Consider the following 24,210-nt stretch of genomic DNA (forward strand, 5'->3'; position numbering starts at 1 on the left):
GTGAATATCTTATTGAGTGTTTTAGGGTTCTGTTTTAGTATATGCTTGAATTTATGACTCACAAAACTCCTTTCCGCACCACAATCAAAGAGTATGCATGCAAAAGCGTTATTGAGGAGAAACGTACCCGTAACCACCGTGGGATCAAATATTGCTTCGTTCTGCCCTATTTCCAGCACTCTTCCTATGCCGCCAACATTCCTTGCCTTAGGGCTGTCTCTTTTGTAGTGTCCAGCCTCACCGCATCCATAACATGCTTGGCCTACACCGGCTCCTTGGACTTGGGTGATCGGTTGTGCTGGTGCTCTACAGAAACGGGCAGTGTGCCCCTTCTTGTTGCAGTTGTTGCAATGCATCTCCCAACAATTTCCGTTGTGATGGAAATTGCATTTGCTGCATTTCGGCAGGTTTCCAGCATATGGCTTTGCTGGTGTAGTGGTAGTTGGTGCAACAGTGGGGGCAGTAGCGGCATGGACTGCCACGATCTGTTGTTTCTTGGAAGGTTCCTATGAAGGTTGACCCTTCCTTATGTTCCAGAACCTCTTCTTGTTGTTGTTGGTATTGTCGTTGTTGTTGTTACTTCCTATGGGTTGCTCCGGTGCGGTAGTTGCGAAGTTTTGGCAGACCCCATGGTCTACGAGAGCTTGTGCCAACTATTTGGCGCTATCGAAGGTGATTGGCTTGGAAGCCAGAACACTCCATCGAATCTGGGGTGACAATCCCCAGATGTACCTTTCGATCTTCTTGCTCTCTATAGCAACTATTCCTAGGCAAGGATTGCCAAATCACTGAACCTGTTGGTATAGGTTGTGATATCTGAGCCTATCATGGTAAGGCCCTAAAGTTCCTGTTCGAGTTTTTGCAATTCGCCCTGTGGATAGTACTCTTGCAGTAAGATTTGTTTTAGGTTCTCCCAGCCCATAGAGTTAGCCACTACTAGCTTTAGTGACTTGACATGGCCATTCCACCATGTCAGAGCTCTTTCAGAGAAAGTACAGGCAGAGAACTTCACTTTGTTCCCTTCCGGACAAGAACATATTTCAAAAACCGCTTCAGTTTTATCTATCCACTAGGATAGAGCCATTATTCCTCCGGCCCCATTAAAAGTAATGGGTTTGCTATTCATGAAATCTTTGTATGTACAATCCCCTGGGCGACCTTGACGTTGGCCATTTGTAGAACTATTTACTCCCCCACCAGAACCATTGTTGCTTATTTGTATCATTGTCGCTATTACTGCAGCCGTTACAGCAACTATTAATGCGCCATTTTCCGTTGTGGGAGGGGGTGATGGTGGAGGTGGTACGTTGTTGACACGGCGTGTAGATCTACGGGGCGGCATTGTGCTGATAAAGAAATAGTATGAAGAAACATAAGTTTTTAGTGTGTTAATAAATTTGTCATTTTTATCAATTTATAAATTCGATTGAACTACCCATGGTTTAGATTTTGACTCATAATAAAAGTTTGCACAATGTTAGATAACTTATGAATCTGAGTGGTAGTCAGAGAATTTATACACAACGGAATTTCTTCATATATATTAAACACATGCCGAGTTACATTTGGAGTTAGGAAAATTTTCGACCCTTCTAAGGATCTCCGATACAGAAGTTAAAGAAAAGTAAGACTTTTAGCCGAGTTCCTATTCTATAACAAAATTTTGGGATTTAGCAAGCACTACTTGCGACGTAGGTTGCGCTTGGAGCTTGACTCCGCATCTGATTGCTTTGCTTCCATAAGACGCCTATCGAAGGCTGCTTGCTGTTCCCTCATCTCTGCGAGGGCTGCAATCATTTGTGCCTGGAATGCGTCGGCGCGGAGATGGGTGTCATCCTGCAACCTATCCAGTCGACGGATGTCGGAAGTGTGAACTTGTACTTCCACATTGACTTTGCGAAGTCGATTTGCTTGGACCCCGGATTGATAGGACTGGTTGGCCAGTTTTCCCACCATGATCGGGAGTGCTCGGTCGGCTGAACCTCCGTCCCTGATGTCGTAGAAGTTCCGACACATACCGTAGGGAGGACGTATTCCTTGTTGTTGGCTCCAATGGTGGAGGTGACTTCCCTAAACGGGAGTCGGTCCCTGAAATTTCCTCCTAATAGCGGGAGGTTGAGCGGCTAGAGGGTCGACTACTTCTAGTTCTGAGTTCGTACCAGAGTTATCCCCTTCATCCAACTTGATAGTTTCTTCATCGTCTTTGAGATCCTCCTCTACCCATCCTCCATTGCCCTGGTTCAGGTAGTAGGGGTCCCCTGGTGGGTGGAAGCCAGCCATTTGACTATACGAGAATAGGGTTATAAGAATTGAACAAAATTTGAAAACATGTAACACTAAACATGTCGATTAAACTATTGCATACACCAAATACTCATATAGTATTTAAATTTGTATGTTTGATACTAGTGTTTATTTTGGTAAGTTTTGACTTGTTGCTCACTACGACCATTCCTCGACATACGTTAGTCAAATCTCGAATAAATATAGTTGATCAGGCTATATTCGTCCCAAATTCAATTACATATATCGAGAACTAATCGTAGTGTCCAACTCGTCTTAATACTTCTTGTATAGTTCTAACCATGAAAATATATCGTTGTATGCATGTATTTTGTACTTTTACGACAAAAAATAATCTATTTAAATAAAACGAGGTTTTAGGTGTAAAAACGTCTTGTCAGAGACCATGAGTCCCTATGGATTTATAGTTTGTATATCCTATGTGGTTCGATATATACTTAGTTCACTATAAAAAATGCTCTGATACCAATCTGTCACACCCCCAAACCAGAACGGCGGAATCGTTCGAGGGTGGATGACTTCATGTAGTATCGTAACAATTGAATACATAGTAAAGAAAGCAATACAACCATCACATATATAATTTAAAAGTTTACATTGTTGAAAGGTACTTGTTTCAAAAGAAATTACAATATGATGTTTAAAATGAAATTAAACTAACGTCGTAGCATCCCTTCTTCAAAAGTTGCAGTTTACCTGTATTACTGAATCCCTGAGAAATACAAGTGGTTTTGAAAGAGTAGATCAGCATTTAAGTTGGTGAGTTCATAAGTATTTAGTGACAATGTATATATGAAAAAGAATGAAAATGGTTTGTTCACGTTAAATGTTCCAAGATAATCTCATATTTTCTACATAGTAGATGGTAGTTTGATTTGTTCCAAAATTGTAATGCAATAATGCTTTTCATACCTAAAATAGTAGTTTTATGTGTAAATCGTTAAGACATTTGAAAAACCCCGTAAATCAATGTGTTTTTAATACTCCATGTGAGTCTTATAACCATGCTATTTGACCAGGATGTCTATATCAACGTTCTTCAGGCGTTGGAAAGTTATGATGTTTGTCACCTCAGGCCTGCCGGCCTAACTATAGCTAACAACTTAGGTGTGGGATTGTCAATCCCATATAGATCTATACACAATTATCATGCTCCCCTACGAGGGATTATGGTATATAATACAGGACTTAAAATGCATACTCGAAAGTACGTGAAATGTCTCACAAAATTTAGTATAAAATGATTTACGTATGAAAATGTCCATTTGTTCTTGTATATGAAAATATCTTCTTTGATGTAGTGTACCTAGTACGTAAATGTTCATGATTTCCTCGTAAACTATACCTATTATAGTTTTTCGAAGTGTGTTTTGTTCATATAGTAAAGCCTAGTGTAATACTCACTCCTTATGTAAAGTATAACATGTAAAGTGATTTATCTGTTCACATATACCTAATGTAAAATGGAGCATTTGATTTGTGTATATATATATATATATATATATATATATATATATATATATAAAATTTCCACAAGACAAGGTGTTATTGAAAATATATATTTCATACGAGAATACTCATGTAGTAGTTTATGAATCACATATGATTACTTAGATAAAAAGTTTATATAATGAATCGTTAAGTTACACACGATAATAACCGCGTGTTTACTTGAATTTCCCCGCTTAATATTGTATAAAAGCATTTATAAAACATTTAGAAGCGTAGTTTATAGGGGTATAAACTCACTTGAAAGATCGAAGAAAGCGAGATGAAAACCGAGCAGAACTTTAACTCGAGAAAGCGGATTTTCTCGGGAATCTCGGGAGCACAAACGACCTTCGGGGCTTGAGTATGGACACCTGGGCTTCGGGATATCACGTGCACGGGAAATGAGGAAAAAACGCAAGAAAGATAAAAGAAAATGAGTAATTTCCCCGGAACCCTCGCATCCTTTTTATAGGGGCTGGGAACCGCCTCAGTACGCTGGGCATACGCGGTTACGCTGGGCGTACGCATGCATCATGCGTGACCACATCCTCGACTGCCTCGGAGCTCGGATGGGATGGGGCATAGACTCGCATAGGGGGCGACGTGGACCAATGTTTTAAAACCCGGGTTGACCCGGGCGGTTAAACCAGTTGGACCGTGACCCGGGATAGAAGACGGGTCAATTGAGACCGGGTTTTTGTAAAAATACCGACCGGATCGAACCGGACGGGTTTAACCTAAACCGTGGTTGAACCGGGTATTTTGAACCGGTAAAAACCGGATTGGCCTATTTATTTGGGCTTGGATAATTAAGTCAGTATCACTCCATTCCGCAAAACAAACTCAGTTGTTCTCTTCTCTAGGAAACGAAAGCAACGACTGAAGAAAGAAAGCAGCAGCGACCTCAGCAACGAGCCAGCTACTTCCGTTCTTCTCCAGCAACTTCCGTTCTTCTCCAGGTGAGTTTTTTTCCTGCAAAACAGCGACTTCCTTTCTTCTTCTTTTTTCCTACTACAATGACTGATGTTCCTGTTGGCTGTTCCTTCTCCACCGAAGCCCCAATTCCCCCTCTATTACTAATTCACTTACAACTTGCGTCCAATCATCCAATTTTGATTAGTTGTTGTTATGAAATAAGTTTTCTTTTGAATCAGGTGATAGATTTGTTTTATTTTCTTTCCTAATTTTCTTTTTATCTATAGTTGACTTTTAAATCAGGTTATTTTCTTCTATGGCTTCTGATTAGCTTTTCTTATGAAACATGTTTTCTTTTGCAACATGTGATAGATTTTGTTAGTTTACAATTCATTTATTGTTAATTATCATTGTTTCAAGGTTTTGATTGTGACAGATTTGGTTAGTTTACAGTTAAATTATTGTTAATTGATCATTGCTTCAAGGTTTTGATTGTGTAGATTATGTAATTAGGATCCAATTGACATATGTTTATTGATTATAACATTATTTTTCAATGCAGTTAGATATGGAATCAAAGGAAGAAGAACCATTGCAAGCACAATCTCAAGCTCAATCCCATAAATCGGGTTGACCCGGCGGTTCAACCGGTTGAACCAGTTGACCCATGAACCAGTCATCACACCGGGTCAACTAAAAACCCGTGTTTTAAAACATTGACATGGACGATCCGAGGCCTGGTCCCCGTGTACGCTGGGCGTACGCTGTTACGCCGGGCGTAACTTAGATTGGGGTGGTGACTCCCCCTTCGGATAATACCAAATTTTGTTTTAAATTTATATTTTTATTATTTAGTAAACTTTCAAAAATTCATATCTTCTTCATATGAACTCCGTTTTCTATATTCTTTATATCCACGCGTAGGTGAGATTACGCTCTACAACTTTCGTTTAGACTCTGTTTGCAAATTTTGAAATTATTTTTATTATTTATTTTTAAAATGTCGGGGTAAGAAAAGTTCGTTAGAAATCCATAACTTCTTTGTCCGATGTCTGTTTTTGCTAGACTTTTTACCGTTGATATACCCCTATTGAGCCCTTCGATTCTCATTTAGGTCATTCCGACCAAAAGTCGTTCGATTTCTGTTTCGAGTTTTTGGCTGTCTACCGTTATACTGAACTTGGAAAATCATAACTTCCTCATATGAAGTCAGATTTGGACGATCTTTTTATGTACGCTCACGGTTTAATGATATTTAACATAGTAGGTAACCAAAATAGAGGCTTTTGTATATTTTATTTTCAAAGTTAATTTCATTATTTTCAAAAGTGGTTACAATACTTGACTTTTTAAGTCATTACATAGAACCGAAATATCGGGTTGTCACACAATGGGGTTGTACTTCAGATCTTGAACCTTTAAGGGTTCCCATGGTATAAAGGTGCCAACTTTATGGCCATAGGATATGGGCGTGTTACTAGGGTTTCGGGGAAGAAACCTAGGGATCAGACATTAGGTCGAAGGGCCAACAGGGCCAGGGCCACTGCGAGAAGTGAGGAAAGACCCATGAGGGAATTTGTACATTGGGATCATCGGCTGCTACAAGTGTGGCAAGACTGGGAACTTTAGCAAGGATTATACTACCCTACCCCACATTCCAAACATCAGACCTGATTTGCTTCCATTGCAATTAGAAGGCCATAAAAAGGTCGAGTGCATGAGATTGACAGCAGCAACATCGCCAATGGCGGTGCCAGATCCAGTGACCCTGCGGCTTACGGATGGACGATAGGGCAACATAGATACTCCGGTGGTGAAAAGTCGAGCCTTCCAGTTGACAGTTGAGGAGGCGTGTGGAGCACCCGATGTGGTGACAGGATTGTTCCATGTGAACGGTATCCCAGTCCAGGTGTTATTCGATTCGGGAGCTACCTGATCATATGTCTCTCTTGCACTTACCAAGAGGTTCCCTGAGTCTTCGGGCATGTTAGATTGCCCTTTAGAGGTCGAGATTGCTGACGACCGATCAGTACGGGCATCAGAGGTTTTCAGAGATTGTGTTTTGAGACTATATGAGGAGCCCTACCTAGTAGACTTGGTTCCTATTCTGTTGCGTGGAAACAAGGTTATCATAGGTATGGACTAGTTGAGCCCTAATATGGTAGTGTTCGACTGTGCGCAACACTTGGTATGGGTCAGGACCCCAAGTAGGGGAGAGTTGGTGATTCAGGGCGAGAGACCACATCATGGACCAGTTTTATGCTCAGCAGCAAGGGCTAGGCGCTACCTTCAGCAGGGTTGCACAGGGTATGCCACTTTCATGATGGATACCTGAGGATTGATGACCCATTTGACCAGCTACAAGGGGCATCTTGGTTTTCCAAGATAGATTTACACTCAAGCTACCATCAGATGAGGGTCAGAGATGAAGATGTACAGAAGACTACGTTCGGACTCGCTATAGCCAGTACGAGTTCGTGGTGATGCCCTTCAGGATCACCAATGCTCCTGTCGAGTTCGTGGACCTCATGAACCGCGTATGTAGATTGATGCTTGATCGGTCTGTGATAGTTTTCATTTATGACATCTTGGTTTATTCCAAGACGCGGGAGTAACACGAAGAGCACTTGCGAGAGGTGTTAGATACCTTGAGAAGGGAGAGCTTGTACGCCAAGTTCTCCACGTGCGAGTTCTGGTTGCGCGAGGTGCAATTTATGGGTCACCTTGTCAACCAGAATGAGATTTTGGTCGACCCGGTCAAAGTGGAGGCTGTGATGAGATGGGAGGTTCCGAAGTCTTCATCCGAGATTCGGAGTTTCCTGGGATTGACAGGCTATTATCGGAGATTCATTCAAGACTTCTCCAAAATGGTCGTACCCTTGACCCGATTGATGAAGAAAGCCGTGGTTTTTTGTTGGGGGCCTGAGCAGCAAGCAACATTGAGATGGATGCTATACGAGGCGCCGATTCTAGCCTTGCCAGAGGGTGTGGAGGATTTTGTAGTATACTGCGATGCGTCTATTTCAGGTTTGGGTTTGGTATTGATGCAGAGGGGACATGTTATCGCCTATGCCTCGAGGCAGTTGAAGCCTCATGAGGAGAACTACTCGACGCACGATATGGAGTTGGGGGTGGTTGTCTTTGCCCTCAAGATTTGGCGACACTACCTCTATGGGGGCCGATGTACCATATACACGGACCAAAAGAGTTTAAGGTACCTCATGGATCAGCCGAATCTAAACATGAGGCAGCGTCGGTGACTAGATGTGGTGAAGGATTATGATTGTGAGATACTACCACCAATCAAATATATTTACTTGAGGATGACAGTGGTAACTCCACTTTTGGAGCAGATCCGAGAGGCACAAGTTGAGGGTATGAAGGGGGAGCGCCAGAAGTGCGAGTGGATCATAGGCCAGGCGGCCTCGTTTGACTATGACAATCGTAGGCTGCTGACCCTGCACGGGAGGATCTGGGTTTTGTACTAAGGAGGAGTACGACATATTTTGATGGATGAGGCCCACAAATCCAGGTTTTCTATGCATCCCAAGGCGACAAACATGTACAAAGATATTCGTCCTGATTACTGGTGGCCCTGCATGAAGCGGGATGTAGCCCAGTATGTCGAGAGATGCCTGACCTGCAGGTAGGTCAAGGCCAAGCACCAGAGGCCTCACAACAAGACACAACCGTTGGATATCCCTATATGGAAATGGGAAGATATTACTATGGATTTCATCATGAAGCTTCCCACGACCGCACAAGGAGTGGCTTCGATTTTGGTTCATCGTGGATCGGTTGACCAAGAGTGCCCATTTCATACCGATCCAGGAGAGCATCTCGGCCGAGAATCTGGCCGACATCTACATTCGAGAGGTAATAACATGACACGGAGTGCCAGTTTCAGTGATTTCCGACCTAGACGTGCAGTTCACTTCCAGATTATGGAAGAAGTTTCACGACGAGTTAGGTACTCGTCCGCACTTCAATACCTCTTTTCACCCGCATATGGATGGTCAGAGCGAGCGGACCATCCAAACTTTGAAGGATATGCTGTCAGCATGCGTTTTAGACTTTGGTGGTAGCTGGGATACCTACATTCCCTTGGCAGAGTTTTCCTACAATAATAGCTACCACGCGAGTATTGACAGTCCTCCCATCGAGATGCTATACGAGAGGAAGTACGATACCCCGATATGCTGGGGTGAGGTTGGGCAGAGGGTCATGGGGAGTACCGAAGTGGTACTCAAGACGACGGAGAAGATCCAACACGTCTGGAGCAGGCTTCATACTGCTCAGAGTCGGCAGGAAAGTTACGCAGACAAGCGCCGTTCGGACCTGGAGTTCCAGTTCAGGGATATGGTTCTCCTGAAGGTGTCACCTTGGAAAGGTGTCACCCGGTTCACGAAGCGGGGCAAGTTGGGCACTGATCTTGTTCGTGAAGAAGAATGATGGATCATTCCGAATGTGCATAGACTACCACGAGCTAAACAAACTCACTATTAAGAATCGCTACCCACTACCCAGAATAGATGACCTCTTCGACCAACTCCAATGATCGAGCTACTTCTCAAAGATAAACCTGAGATCAGGGTACTATCAATTACGAGTTCAGGAGAGTGATGTTCCTAAGGCAATATTTTACTATGTTGACATTTAATCTTATTTTTTGTTTATATAATTAAAATTTTGAATATATTTACCGAGGTTTTCAAGGATTATAACATAGTATAATATATATACATAATGTTAGAGTTTAATAATCTTTTAATAATAAAAAACGTCTCTCAACAACTATCAAGATGCTCCGAGTGACATTCAACTAGTATTTCGTACGAATTTGATTGTGTTTATTAAGGGATTGTTTATTTAACTTTAAAAGTGCCATTTTATTTTATTCAAAAAATAGATATTTCCCTTACCATTTTTTTAAGAAGTCAAATTAAAAAGCAATTTTATCCTATTCAAACATTTTTTTTTAAAAAAAAAAAATTTAACTTAAAAAAACAATAAATCAATAAACAATTTTAAAAAATCAATCACAAACACCTTCCAGTATTTTCTAAACATTTAAAAGGGAATAGTAATTTATCAATAAACTACTTAATTTTGACCATTGACTACTTTTCAAAGGAATAGTAATTTATCAATAAGCATCGATAATAACCCGAATATGTCAAAAAGTAACTTTATAATTTCGAAATTATCATATTTTTCAAGTGGTTGATGATGTCTGTTTCCCCCGCATATAAGCATTACACACTTTATCAGTTGGAAAAAATCATCAAATTAAATAATTCAAGAATATATACCAATGCCTCTTGTTACCCAAGATTCAAGTTTAGTCGTACCACTTTTTATTTGGTTGCCGATGCACTATTGGTTAAGCTTTCTTCATGCGTTATTGCATTAGAAAATTCTTCATTTTTTTATTGTCGGAGAAGTGATATGATGGAATATATATTTGAGGTTGGTGTGTTTAATCGCTTTATTGTGTTTAGGACAATCTAATATGATGTTAAGATGCAATCATAGGTTTTTAGATGGGTTATATATATATATATATATATATATATATATATATATATATATATATATATATATATATATATATATATATATATATATATATATATATATACACACACACACACACACACACACACACACACACACACACACACACACACACGAACCGTTTGCCCGTGCAAAACGGCGGTGACGAATAGTTTCTTTCAAGCAATTAGTTCCATTCGGAGACATGTTATATTTTTAAGAACACTTGCACCATTATCGATCGGTTTCACAAAAATAAAAAGTGCAATGCCAAAACCAAAAAATATTGTGGTGGTGGATTCAATGGAGGAAAATGAGATGAAGATTTGAATTAATCTTCAGTCAATTATATTTTATGCAAAAAATTAGGGAAATCCAATTTGAATGAGCTTTTAAATTTCAAACGATTTGTCGAAAAGAAGTGTTTCAGATTCCGAATGCATCAGATACCAGAGAAGAGATATTTTAGGAGTACAAGTTGGGTCAAAATTGATAAAAATACTAATTCAAACCCTAAAAATAAGGAAATACTAATTTAAATGTGTTTTTAATACCTGTATCCCTAACATTATCATTTGTAAGATATATATTATAATATTATTATATTAAAAGTTGGTTGTACTTTAAGTTTAAAGACTTGAACATCTTAAAAAAATTATTATTATATTGATTTCATTTATAGAAATAGTAAGATTTCTTTTATAAGGTAGTATATATATATATATATATATATATATATATATATATATATATATATATATATATATATATATATATTAGTTGTGAGATCCATATATTATATGAATTTATTTAAAAAAAATAAACAAATATTAAAATTTAACAATTTAGAAATTTTAAATTTATAAGAAAAAAATAAAATATTTAATTATTAAAATTGAAATGTTTATTTATCTTTTAAATTTAAACTAATAATTTAAATAAATAAACAATTAAAATAATTGATTTCAATTTAAAAATCTAGAAATTATAATAAAAGTTGCATTAATGAATTGAATATATATTTATTATTATATGAAATTTAATAAAATAACACATTGGTATAATTTAACCTAAAAATTACCACAAAATGATATGTAGCATAATACATAAAAGGATGACAAGTGGTAAAATTATTTTCATTTATTATATATATATATAATTAGTTTTTTAATGAAACAACCATTTCATTTCATTTTAAAATCAAAATATGTAACATTTTTTCTTTATTAATTAAGGTTGAATGAAATCTTGTGGTAAAGAGCTAGGTATGCCACGGTGGCCGTGTCAAACACCACTTTGGGTTAGTGGCTTGAGTCGAGCTAAGCATCTCTCTCTCTCTCTCTCTCTCTCCTTTTAATATTGTAAATGTTTTTTTTTCAATTTTTTTCTACATTATAAATAATACCATTTATTATCCAATTTTATCACAACAAAACTTACCTTTTCAATCTCTCTACACAAACTTAGATGAAATATTAGACAAATGATTACATTATAAATAATACTCTTCATCATCAAATTTTACAAAAAATTCTTACACTATAAATAATACTCTTCGACATCAAATTTTACTACATCCACAACAAAACTTACATCTTCAAACTTAAGTTTTTGATGGTTTTAATTTCATGTTAAGTATTTTTAATTTCAATTAATGAAACTTTAAGTTTTTATTTATATTAATTGTTTAAGTATATTAAAAAATAAATTAGTATGACATGTCCATAATTCCTTGTATGTGACACAAAATAATGAAAACATAGTAAAATTGAAGTGACATGATATGGATAAAAGAGAGTGATAACCATGACAGGACTAACTCTGGATAATATCAACAAGTACAATGAAATATAGGTGCAAACATATTTAACACATGTCATTACTTAAGGTAACCACTTTTTAATCATAATGTCACATATTTTGGGCTAAGATGAAATTCATATAAAATGTGAAAAAATATTGTTATATAAACAAACATATTTAAATAAAAAAGATTTATAAGATTTATCAAACTTATTATAAACAAGTTTTTAGTTTATCTAATAAATATAATATGGTGAGTGGTGGTCTTTGAAAAGCTTCTTCGAAATGCTTTTAATGTGAATAGTCGACGATAATTAAGTTGGTCAAATAGGAATAAACCAATCATCAAGAAACATGAGAATATTCCATATTTTAAAAATATCATACCGCTTTATGAAAGTATTGTCTATAAATCAACCTTGAAATGTATCCATAAACCAAACATTTTTTTTTTCTTTGTGTGTGACCTTGATATATCAACACTATCAAGAAACAATTATTCTTGATTATATGTGTATTCAATGACACATATGAGGAGATTTGGAGAAAGTTTATGTGATATCTCATCCCATATTGGCTATGCGTAAGAGTTTGCAAGTCTTTTATAAGTTTTAAGTTTTGAAATAATATTAATACCCTATATTTATGGTTTTAAGTTGATTCATCAGTTTTTTTTTAATGCATGTCTTCCATTTGACTCACATACTATCTAAACCTTTTCATTTGTCCCAAAAAACACAGTTGAATCCTTAACCAATGGGTCGCAAGCACCTTAGTAAAAACTCAAAACAATAGGCCTTTTACATGTTGATTTGGACGTTTTGTGCAACAAATACTATCAAGGGGCATTCATTTGAGATTTGATGTGTGTGATATTCATGATAGATTTGAGTTTTAGTGTAACCCAAGTCAAAAAGTCAAAATTAGGTGGAAGGTAAGGCTCATTAATAATTGTATGTTGATTTCAAATTTAGTACACATGATGTGACATATGATGTTTCAAATTAGATCCATAGATAAGCTAACAGAAGAGAGTGAAGTTAGGTTCATAGATAAGCTGACAGAAGAGAGTGAGCATACATAGTTCTTGCATGAAAGATATCATGTTATTATGTATGCTCTCTCTCTATCTGTCAGCTTTTTTTTTCTTACACACTCGTTAATTGGAAAATATATTATTTTCCTTCTATGAGATTTTCTATATTGTTTATTTTCAAAGATTTCATGGAAATTAAAAGGTGTTTTAGAAGAAAACTTAAGTTATGATTAGTTATTTGTCTATTAATGCAAGTTGTTACCAATTATGCTGGATGTGTTAAATAAATTATCTTTAATTATATACAAATCTGTATGCATTTTATATTATAGACTAACTTGCAAAATTGGTCATCGTGGTTTCGTAAAAACTATGGAGAGGACTTGTATGAAACGTCCAAACAAAGTCAAGAATTTTCAGTGGTTTTGGTCCATTATATACTTGAAATGTCAATTTTTCATTTTTAAGTTTTTGATTTTATTTTCTTTTTTAATATTAGTATTTAAATATTTAGGAAAAAATAAAAAATAAAATCCCACCCCATCATACCCCTCTCCACTGGTAACCCCCTCTTTTTTCTCTTCTTCTTCTCTTTATATATCTTTGTCAGTAGGGGTATTCTTTTGGATGGATCGGTTCGATCCAATCCAATTAAGTAAATCCAAATCGATTTCGGTTTTTTAAAATATAGATCCGAATAGTTCAAACTAGATTCAAATCCGATCTTATCCAATCCAATTACAACTCGATTGGATTAGTTTTTATAATTTGGTTTTCAAAAACCAAAACATTTTAAAATGACATATAATTATAATATTATTCAATTTTACAAAAGAAGCAAAAAAATTATTTAGTTGCGATTTAAAATTTATGAACAAATATTAAGAATGTATATTATAGTTTAATATTTAATAGTTAAAAAACTTTTAAGAAAAAAAATACATATTAATGTTTTTTATTGGATGAAAATTAATAAATAGTTAGATTTATATTAAAAATAAATAAATAATAAATTGTTATTCAGTTTTTTTGTACTGTTCGGTTCATATTTTATAAATCAAAACTAATCCGAAATCCAAAATAGCAATTCATTTTTGTTGAAAACCAATACAAAAATCCGAATATTCGAACTAAATAGCCAAATTCAAATCGTCCAAACAATTCAGTTTTATCCGACTCAACCTGTCTGTCACTAACACACATACACCCTAGTTAACTTATTATATAACAGATGGGTTCAAGAATGAAACCAACCATTTTCAGCGAGGACGTATGAAAAGCCCTGAAAACGTGGCACCATACAGCCAAAAAGAACATCAAGCATGACCATTCAACATCAAACTCACCGTTCTAAAGCAGACTTGGAACTCCACTCCATGGAAGTACATCTCCAATGCATCTTTTGCATAGGTACCTTGATACATAACGAACAAAACAAAAGCATTGCCATCCTCATCATCGGCCCCAAATCTCGAATACATATCAAACAGATGTCGTTGTCACACTTGATGTTCACTGATAACTGGTGACAAAGCCCCAAATCTGTTGGGGTACAAACCCGATGCGGGTGTCCCTTCCTCAATTTGATTTGAACTTTAGCGTATGTTGTAAATCCGCAATCTTCATATTGTTTTAAATGCAGTGCTTGTTTTTATATACCAAAAAACCATTAAAAGGGGTTTACAAGTAAGATTGAATTGGGAATGGAGTTGATTTTTTGGGGGTTTATTAGGATTGTTTTGGTTTGGATTCGTTGATGAGCCAAAAGGATATGAGGAAGAGAAGAAGGATTTATATAAATAGGGATAAGATTCGATTGATGCAATTTTGGGGAAGAAAGTAGGTATATGGAGTACCTCAACTTCAAAAATCTTCTAGATCTTATTTCCAACAATATTTCCAGAACTGAGTGGGAGGTGTTAAAGGGAAGGGAGGTGATTCGTAAACAACAATTTTTTTCTCCACACAACAAACTGTGCTTTAAAATGTTGTATTCTACAACATTATAAAACACAAATTGTTGTATATAGAAAAAAATTGTTGTGTGCAAATCACCTCCCTAAAGAAATGATTCTTGAAGTGCAGGAACTGACGAACTTAAATATCAAGATGAAAAGGAACAAAGTTTGGTAGAATTATGGCTCCAGTCATTACAACATTTAACCCGCTTGTGAAATTTGGTGCCATCAATTTCGTATATAGGCTTAAATAACCCAACTTCATATGTTCACGTGTTCAAAAGATGAAGAAGAGCCTAAAGATTAAAGAAAGCAGGAGAGATAGAGAGAGGGGAGGTGAGTCCATTTTTAATTAATAAATGATTAAAAGTAAATATAAAAAATACAAAGGGAAAACGGTCCTTTCAATTTTTTTAGGATTAAAACTACAATTTTTTTTTTAATTTTAAAACAAGTCAAAATTTTTGGATCTTATCTACAAATTTTACAAAACCGCATGGATCAATTTTACAATTTTCTTTTTAATTATAATATAATATTGAAGTACTAGGTTATAACCCGTGGAAACCACGGGTAAGAAATTTCAAAATAATATCAATTAAATTATAACTCAATTATTTAGCAATGTTTTGTATGTAATTGGAGAATGATATAATGATTGTTGAAATTAAGAAATGGTAATCGTTTGAATATGAAATAAACAATTTGTATTTGTAGATATGTAAAAAAATAATGATTTTGTATAATGCAAAAAATTAAACAAACAAAAAAATAAATTGATATAAATAATAAAGTTGTACAAAGTTTTTATAAATTTTTAAAAACTTCTTTATACACGACATTGGATGTTTTATTTGATAGTTTACCATGGTTATCTAAAATTAACAATTTTAATCATTCTCTACTTTGAACCCTAGATAAAGCAACATATAATTGGCCATGTGTAAAAACAGGATCCTTGAGAAACAATCCAACCTTTGATAAAGACTGTCCTTGGCTCTTGTTAATTGTCATTGCAAAACATACAGCCAATGGGAATTGTCTTCTTTGGAATTTGAACGGGATCTTGTTTTCAGTAGGAGTTAAAGACATTCTTGGAATAAAAGTCCGCTTTCCAATATTACTTCCAAATATGATAACTGCCTCGATAACACGTTTGCCCAAAGTTTTGACCTGTAGTCTAGTGCCATTGCATAAGCCATTTTTCTGATCAATGTTTCTCAATAACATAAGTGGAACACCGACTTTTAAAATGAGATTATGGTTTGGCATACCTGAAATTTTAAGACCATTTAAAACATCAGGTGAGTATAAATTTGCATCAAACTGATCATGGACAAACTCAGATTGGCAGAGGCTATCTGAACTTAAATATTCTTTTTCCTCTCCTGGAATCAATTTTAGCAACCGATCATTTATTTCTTGAACAACTTCATTTTTGGGAGCAAGTATTGCTCTTTCTTGAAAATAACCCGCGATGTTGAAGTTTTCAAGAATGGAAGGATATACAAAATTGATTAATGAACCAATAGGATCACATGGATCATTAATGAGAATATCTTCTGGAATATCAACAATTGCTTCACCATCATTCGGACCACCAAGATTACCTTCTCCTATGTCCAAAAGCCAGTTTAAAAAACCCTTTATTCGATCAACAGCAGATGAATCGCTTCCAATAGTTAACCTCATGTTTTTTGTTAATTTATGGACTTTGCATTGTTGCCATAAATACGAAGAGCTTAAAGAAGCGTTAACAATGTTTTGTCTACTGCCACCCGGAACAATGGGTAGAATTTGTCTGAAATCACCTCAAAAAACAACCACTTTTCCCCCGAATGGAATATTTGAGTTTGTAGGATTGACAACTCTTAATATATCCTTCAACGTTCGATCTAAAGCTTCAAATGCATGCTTGTGTACCATCGGTGCTTCATCCCAAATGATCAATGAGGCTTTTCTTACTAAACTTGCAAGATCACTCTTTGGATTTATTCTACAGTAAGAATCCTCGGTAAGATTTATGGGAATTATAAACCGAGAGTGTGTTGTCCTGCCTCCAGTCAACAATAAAGAAGCGATCCCACTTGAAGCAACGTTTAAAACAATCTCTCCTTTGCATCTAATTGCTGCAGAAATTGTCTTCCAGAGAAATGTCTTACCCGTTCCACCGTAACCATAAATAAAGAATACACCTCCCTTATTATTTTTAACCTTAGCCATGATATCTTGAAAAATGTTGCGTTGCTCATCGGTTAATGAAACAAAGAGCCGATCAAAGTCATTCTTTAAATTTGGTATGTCATAATCTAGCTCTTCGGCTATCAAACGATTGTTTGAAGATGAAACCGAATCAAGATCAGGGTAAGGCATCCTTCTATAGTGCTTGAGACTGGAATTGTTTCGAAGTAAAATTTGTTCTATCTCAAACAAAGTCAAGTTTTTAATTTGATCTTCGTTTAGTGATAAACCTGTACGAATAACTCAATATTACTTACATCATATTAAAAAAGAGATTAAGTGGGACGTAAAATGTAATTGACTGCATATTGGAAATTTATATGATACAATTTTAATAATAATGTAATAAACATATAATACCTGGAGAGTTCAATCTCTTTTGTTGAGTATAAAGAATTCCATCTGAGAGGTATTCCCACGTGTTTTCCCACACAATCTCTGGCTTACACAAACTGGTGGACAATAACATCGTAGCAAATAAGAAACGTAAATAAAAACCAGATCCAGAAAGACTTGCTTCTTTAATTGCTTCGATGTATTCTTTGTCATCATCCAAAAGGCCTAAATTATAGCATGCATCTTTAAAAGAAGAACATATTTCACCATTAACCGTGCGAATTTCTTCAAATGATTTTGGACCTTTCACTTTATTTAAAAGAATTCTTAAAAAATATGCTTCGCTAAGTTTAGGAGAAACCGAGTGAATTCTACCAATAGAATATCCAACTTCCCTTGGCTTCCAAGTTTGAAGGTTAGGTTTCCAAACAAACTTTGTAGGAAATTCAGCATATGTAAGTTTCCGTGCTTCTTTATTGGTTTCATTACACTTCATCCAACATATAAACATTGAAGAAGCATTTGAAGGACGGTCAAGAACATCTTCAATATCATCGTTTGCCTCATATATGACTTGTTGTTGACCAGGCAAATGAAAAGGCAGTCTAATCACAGCAGGATACCTATAATGAACATCATATTTAAAAATACGCCATGATGCTTCACATGCAGATATATATCTACAATCATAGTATTCTTTGATTTCATCGACTGCATCGTTGTTATCAGAATCATTATTGTTGTGCACCATAGCAATAGTCGCTCTATCAGGACCCTTGTTTATATATTTAAATAAATATTTTATAGAAGATCCTTGATTGCACCATTCAACATTAATGTGTGCTTGATATCTTTTCAACAGATATTTGTTGTATGGAACAACATTTCTATTATCTAAATGAACACCAGATTTTTCAACAGAATTTCCATCATTTCTTCTCCTATATAAAGGAAAACCATCTGAATCAAGTGAAGTATGATTACAGAATTGCTTTGGAAAGTTTTTAGAACACTTTCTGTCCACCATGCATGGGCAATTCAAATTTTCAGCTCCACATGGTCCGTGAATCATGAACTCCCTGACAAGTGAATATAATTCTCGATCTTCATCAATATTTGGAATCTCAGCAGAAATAATCGGATCGATATATTCAACTGTAGGAAGCTTGTAATCAGAATGCATAAATAGACATATATGACTATGCGGCAGACCTCTTTTTTGAAATTCAATTGTGTAAACCACTACATGAAAAAATATACAAACAGGATAGAAGTTAGCAACTAAAGAAGGTATACACACACACACACACACACAAATATATTAAAGTATAATTTTAAATACCTGCTTGAACTTTGCCAAAAATTTCATTTTGCCTTAAATCTTTAATAAATGCATCCAACTTAATCTTAAATAACCTACACAATATATCGGGTCTATCTTCTGGATGAAGTGGAGTGTCTTTAAGAAACCTTTGAACTTCTGACCATTTTGGATTACACGTAAAGGTTATGAAAAAATCAGGATATCCAAACCACTTACATAGTGACATGGCATCCAAATAGTTTTGCATCATATAACGTGCACCACCGGTAAACGAAGAAGGTAAGATCACACGTTGCCCAACGTTTGAGATATCTGTACTCCCACATGCTTTGTGATTACGCAGATTCTCATAAGACTCGCATCTAAGAATTTTTTGTTGCTTACGTATGAAATATAATCGCTCACTTTCAATCATTGTATAACCATCAACTAAAAATTGTTGGAACAACCTTTTAGCATTAAGAATTAGTGAGAACGATTGATCTTTATCTTGAATTCTGTAAGCGAAAAATTCTCTCATTGTACATGTCGGGTGTTTGCTGTTACTTGAAGCTGTTATACCTCTATGAAGGATGTCAACTCTATAACCATCATCTCCATATGGAAATAGTAATGGATACTGAAGAGCAAGGTAAGAAGGATGTAATTCACTGATACGTTTTAGTAATCCAGATGCGGTTTCAACAATGATGTCCCTTTTTTCAATTGAATCACAAATGTCACCAACAATTAAAGCTGCTACCTCAGAAGAAGTTGGTAAGTTATATGTCCTTCCATCTTGTTCTCTTTTTCCGATTAATCTTAACTTCAAATTAGCACCTGGATTTTCATGAAGACTGTCTCTTACCATCCTATAAGATTTGACCAACACATTGTTCGAATCTAACATAACCTTCAAAAATTCTATAATCTGGAGATCATATGATATTGAACTTGATGTAGAAGCGCTCTTTGGTCCACTGAAAATATTATAAAAAATTATTTATTGTTAGTAAATAAATTAAAATGAATTGAATTGATTTACTAAAGTTAATTGTAAAAATTTACCCAATACTTGTTGATCTATTTGAAATCTCGTTCTCCGTATCATATATGTATAACTGACAGAATTTTGGTTTAGATCCACCTGTCGGTAGAAGACTTCCCATACTATGATAATTTTGACCACTAAGTCTAAATATGTATGGTGCGTTGCCCGTGTTGATGGATGAATCAACTTTTCCTCCCATGGATGTAAATGAAAACATTGAATTGTAACGTCGAATGTTCTTCATGAAGTGTTTGCTTTTAGAATCTACGGAACGGTAAAGATTTTTGTAAGATGATGGTGCTTCTTTTAAAGGTGGTAGTTCAACTTTGCCGTAACCACAACATAACGAATAAGATGTATTCCCATTTTTTTTGCCTCTAAGCGATTCATCTTTCCATAGTTTTGCATGACAAATTTGACATATGACAATCTGGTCTCCATGATCCAAGTAATCTATTGAATCCCATAAATAAATTAAAAATAATGAATATAATTTAAAAGATTAAATAAAAATATTAAATTTTCTATATTTATGATCACCTTGTGAAGTACCGCGAAAAACATCTTGAATAATATGGTCATTATTAATTTCTTTATCTAATGTCAAGTCAATCATAGGTATAGTAGATATCTGTGTAGTCTTCCTTTTTAATTGATGTTTTCCTTTTGGTAACTTGATTGATGAAGATTTTTGAGTGATGATTGAACGACCGGTAGCTGTCATGCCAATACCAAACAATGGATTATCATTGTTAATAGATAGCGGTGTTTGAATGTTATTATGAAAAATATAATTTCCTAAAAAAATCAAAATACAAATTATAATGTTAGGAATTTGTATAAATTATATAACTTGTAAACATATATTTTAGAGTCTGTCTATAAAGAAATGCATACTATTTGAAATGTTAGATAAAGGAGTTCTAACATTTACATCTGCAGACTGAGAATGAATAGTTGTATGTTGATATACAAATGGTTTGACTGAGTTTAGATTTTCCTTATGTGATGTAACGTTTTTGTAGTTATCTAAAGATACTAAATGACTACGACGATTGTAGACATCTGTTATGTAATGAAAAAAAAAGAAATATTGTTAATAATAAAACTAATAAAATTAATTATAAAAAAACAATTAAACTTTAGAATTTAGCAATTTGATATAATTTATATAGTTCAAAAAGAATTATAAAATAAAAGAATAACAATACCGTTATTTGATATGAAAGAAACATGTGTAATAGGTGATTTTTGATGGGTAGATGTGTTAGAATTTACTTTGGATTTTTTATTATCCAGATATAACTTTCTAATTTTTCTCCTATCTTTAGCGTTTGTAGAAGCTGTAGTATTAATTGAACCTGTAAAATGATAGTAAATAATTTAAGAACATTTTTTATATAAAATTAAATATGTTATATTTTATAAAAAATTAATTATTTTTAAAATAATAATGAACAGTAGATTAAAAATAATTAAATAAAATATATTAAATATTTAAAACAAAGTAAGAAAATTACCGTATTGGCTAAAATGAGTAGCATGTGCAACAGATATACGTTGAGACGATTCTGTGGTATAGTTATTCTTAGATTTTTTATTTTCCAAGTATAACTTTCTTTTTCTTCTTCTTTCTCTAGCATATGTAGCATCCATATTCTTCTTTGATATATAATAAAATCAGTAAAGTTAACTTATAAAAATTAATAATTTTAAAATAACTATTACAAATGATTGGTAACTTATGCAATCCAAATAAACTTCAATTAAGAAATTGAATAATATTAACAAACTAAAGATAGTTATAAATCATAAGGCGAAACTTATGTTATATGGCAATACAATTGGAGAAACATAATATATTTATCGATCATAAAAGTGTTTTTTTTTTATGTTAGAGAAAGTGATAACGTATTTTTATCATTGTCCATGCTCGATTTTGAAAGGTTATATATATATATATATATATATATATATATATATATATATATATATATATATATATATATATATTGAAAATTCCAATACAGCTAATGTATTCAAATGTTTAACATATAACGGTTGACATTTAAAACCGTATTTATGCATAAAGTAAATAAAAAACATGAGAAATTAAATAAATTTAATTTTAACTATTTTAAAGATTATTCATAATTTTTGATTTATAATAAAACCCACCTAACATTTATCACCATTCCCCAAACTTTCCCCTTTCCCTTTTGTCTGTAACACACATGATGAAACAAAAAACCACAGCCCTAGAATTTTGATTACATACACATTTCCACAGCCACCGTTCGATTTGTTAAAGGTTATGAACGTTTATCCATGTATTGATAAAGGAAGATACTAATATACCACCGATTAGAAATGTGAAGTGAAGAAAAGCTTACGTCGAGTAATCCCGTTGTCGAACTCAGAGACTGGTTGAACGCAACATTGGGGTTTGAAGAAAGCAAGATACAAGGTAAGAGATGATCAACTGATGATTAATCTTAGTTTTTTTTAACAGAAAATAGATTATGTCGAAGAAAATTTACCTATTTTTCTTTGTTCCAGAATTGTTGTGACTGAAGATATAAGCGAAAAGTGAAGTCGTTCAAAAGAATAAACTCACATTCGTTAATAGGGGAAACACAATAAGGTAGAAATGGTTTTCGTTCGTTTTTTGAAATTTGAGTGTTTGTTTAAACATTTGAATTTTGAAATTGCTAAATTTTAGACAAAATCTCGTTAATGATTATTTACGGGATCATATGAGTAAATAAAACAATTAATTTATTTGATATACCTTCTAAATTATATGAGTTTCGTATCATTGTATAGTAAGGTTTTCAATTTTATGTATAATACAGATAATCTATATCTGATCCATATTTCAGTTGTGATAAAGAATCGATGTTTTGGTGGGTCACTGTGTTTCAAGATACTTATGTTAGTTTAAATCATTGTTCATTTTTATCAAACTTTATCTTTTTGCATACCCTTAATCCCTATTTCAATCAAAATCAGTTAGTTTTTACTACTGATTTATTATCTTGCGGGCCAATAAAAATGGTATGTGACAAATTACAAAAATCCATATAGTTTATTAAAACTCTTATTACTTGATGTATAAGTGCATGCATAGATGTTTATTTAGGATTTTATGCACAAGGGTTAAAATGAAAAATAACAATTTTCTTGGTATTAAAGGTAACTCAATTGTCTAAAACTGCAATACAAACTATTTTGTCCAAAGTTTTCTTAGATTATTTTCTTGATTTATCCTTAAATAACTCATTCATAATCCTTGATATTTCTTGTAGGGTAGTGGAATGAATTTTTGTGCTGATGGCGATGGATTACTATCCTTGAAATGGTGAATATGATAAAAAGGTATAAAATGAAACCAATTGTGTTGGTAATGAATTAGAATTAACACATCCTCTGTTTATTTGATTTACTTAATAATTTTAGGTTCATTAATCTCGGTTTCTATAATGTACATCTCTCTATCCAATAGAATTGATAAACCTTCGGTTTGCTTGCTATGGTGGGACACACTCTGTAACGACCCGTTCCCGGTATGTTAATTTATTAGTAATTGTTTTAAAGATTTGCAAGAGGGACTCGGCAAGTTCATAGCCTGACTCGCCGAGTAGGGTCGCGACTTCGAGCACGTGTTAGCTGGAGACTCGGCGAGTCCATATCCCGGACTCGGCGAGTCCATCCGTCTGGGTGAAACCCTAAATCCCCGAGTTGCCCACTATTTAAGTCACCTTATAGCCCCATTCTTGCCTCCTTCACCCTGAGAACACTGTGAGAAAAACCCTAGTTCATCCTTGAGAGTTTATAAGTGATTTTGTGTGATTTGTGAAGGCTTGAAGAAGGAGAAGAAGAAAGGAGCAAGGAGAAGAAGAGTTGTGCAAGATCCAAGGGCAAATCTGAGTTATTTGGAGGTATTTTCGGATTCCCCTCTTGTTTTATGCTTTAAACCTCCATTTGAACTCTTCTAAGAACTAGTTGATGCTTGTTCCAAGCCTTAAGTATAGACATTCTTGTGCCTTCCATAGTGTTCTAGAATGTTCCATAGCCTTCCAGGGTCTTCCATCTCATTCTAGAGTATTCTAGAATCTTCTGGCATCTTCTAGAATTCTCCATAGTATTCCATAATGTTCTAGAATCTTCCAAATCATTCTAGAACATGCTAATTTATTCTAGACAATAACATGAT

General features: G+C 34.5%; 2 protein-coding genes across 2 annotated transcripts; both read right to left on the bottom strand.

Annotated features, from left to right (window-relative positions):
- Positions 1-15,957: 15,957 nt before the first annotated feature.
- Positions 15,958-16,755, bottom strand: LOC145046251 (uncharacterized). The gene has a single exon (XM_078994546.1). It carries the CDS (start codon positions 16,753-16,755, stop codon positions 15,958-15,960), a length of 798 nt encoding a protein of 265 aa, XP_078850672.1.
- A 120-nt stretch (positions 16,756-16,875) lies between these two features.
- On the bottom strand, positions 16,876-20,718 carry LOC145046252 (uncharacterized). Its single transcript, XM_078994547.1, has 5 exons — positions 20,535-20,718; positions 20,012-20,447; positions 18,983-19,923; positions 17,665-18,882; positions 16,876-17,534 (listed from the first exon to the last, which is right to left on the bottom strand). The coding sequence occupies exons 1-5, from the start codon at positions 20,716-20,718 to the stop codon at positions 16,876-16,878; spliced, it is 3,438 nt and encodes a 1,145-aa protein (XP_078850673.1).
- Between the last annotated feature and the right edge of the window lie 3,492 nt (positions 20,719-24,210).

Source organism: Lactuca saligna, chromosome 5 (genome assembly GCF_052625555.1).
Source record: "Lactuca saligna cultivar CGN05327 chromosome 5, ASM5262555v1, whole genome shotgun sequence".
NCBI lineage: Eukaryota > Viridiplantae > Streptophyta > Magnoliopsida > Asterales > Asteraceae > Lactuca > Lactuca saligna.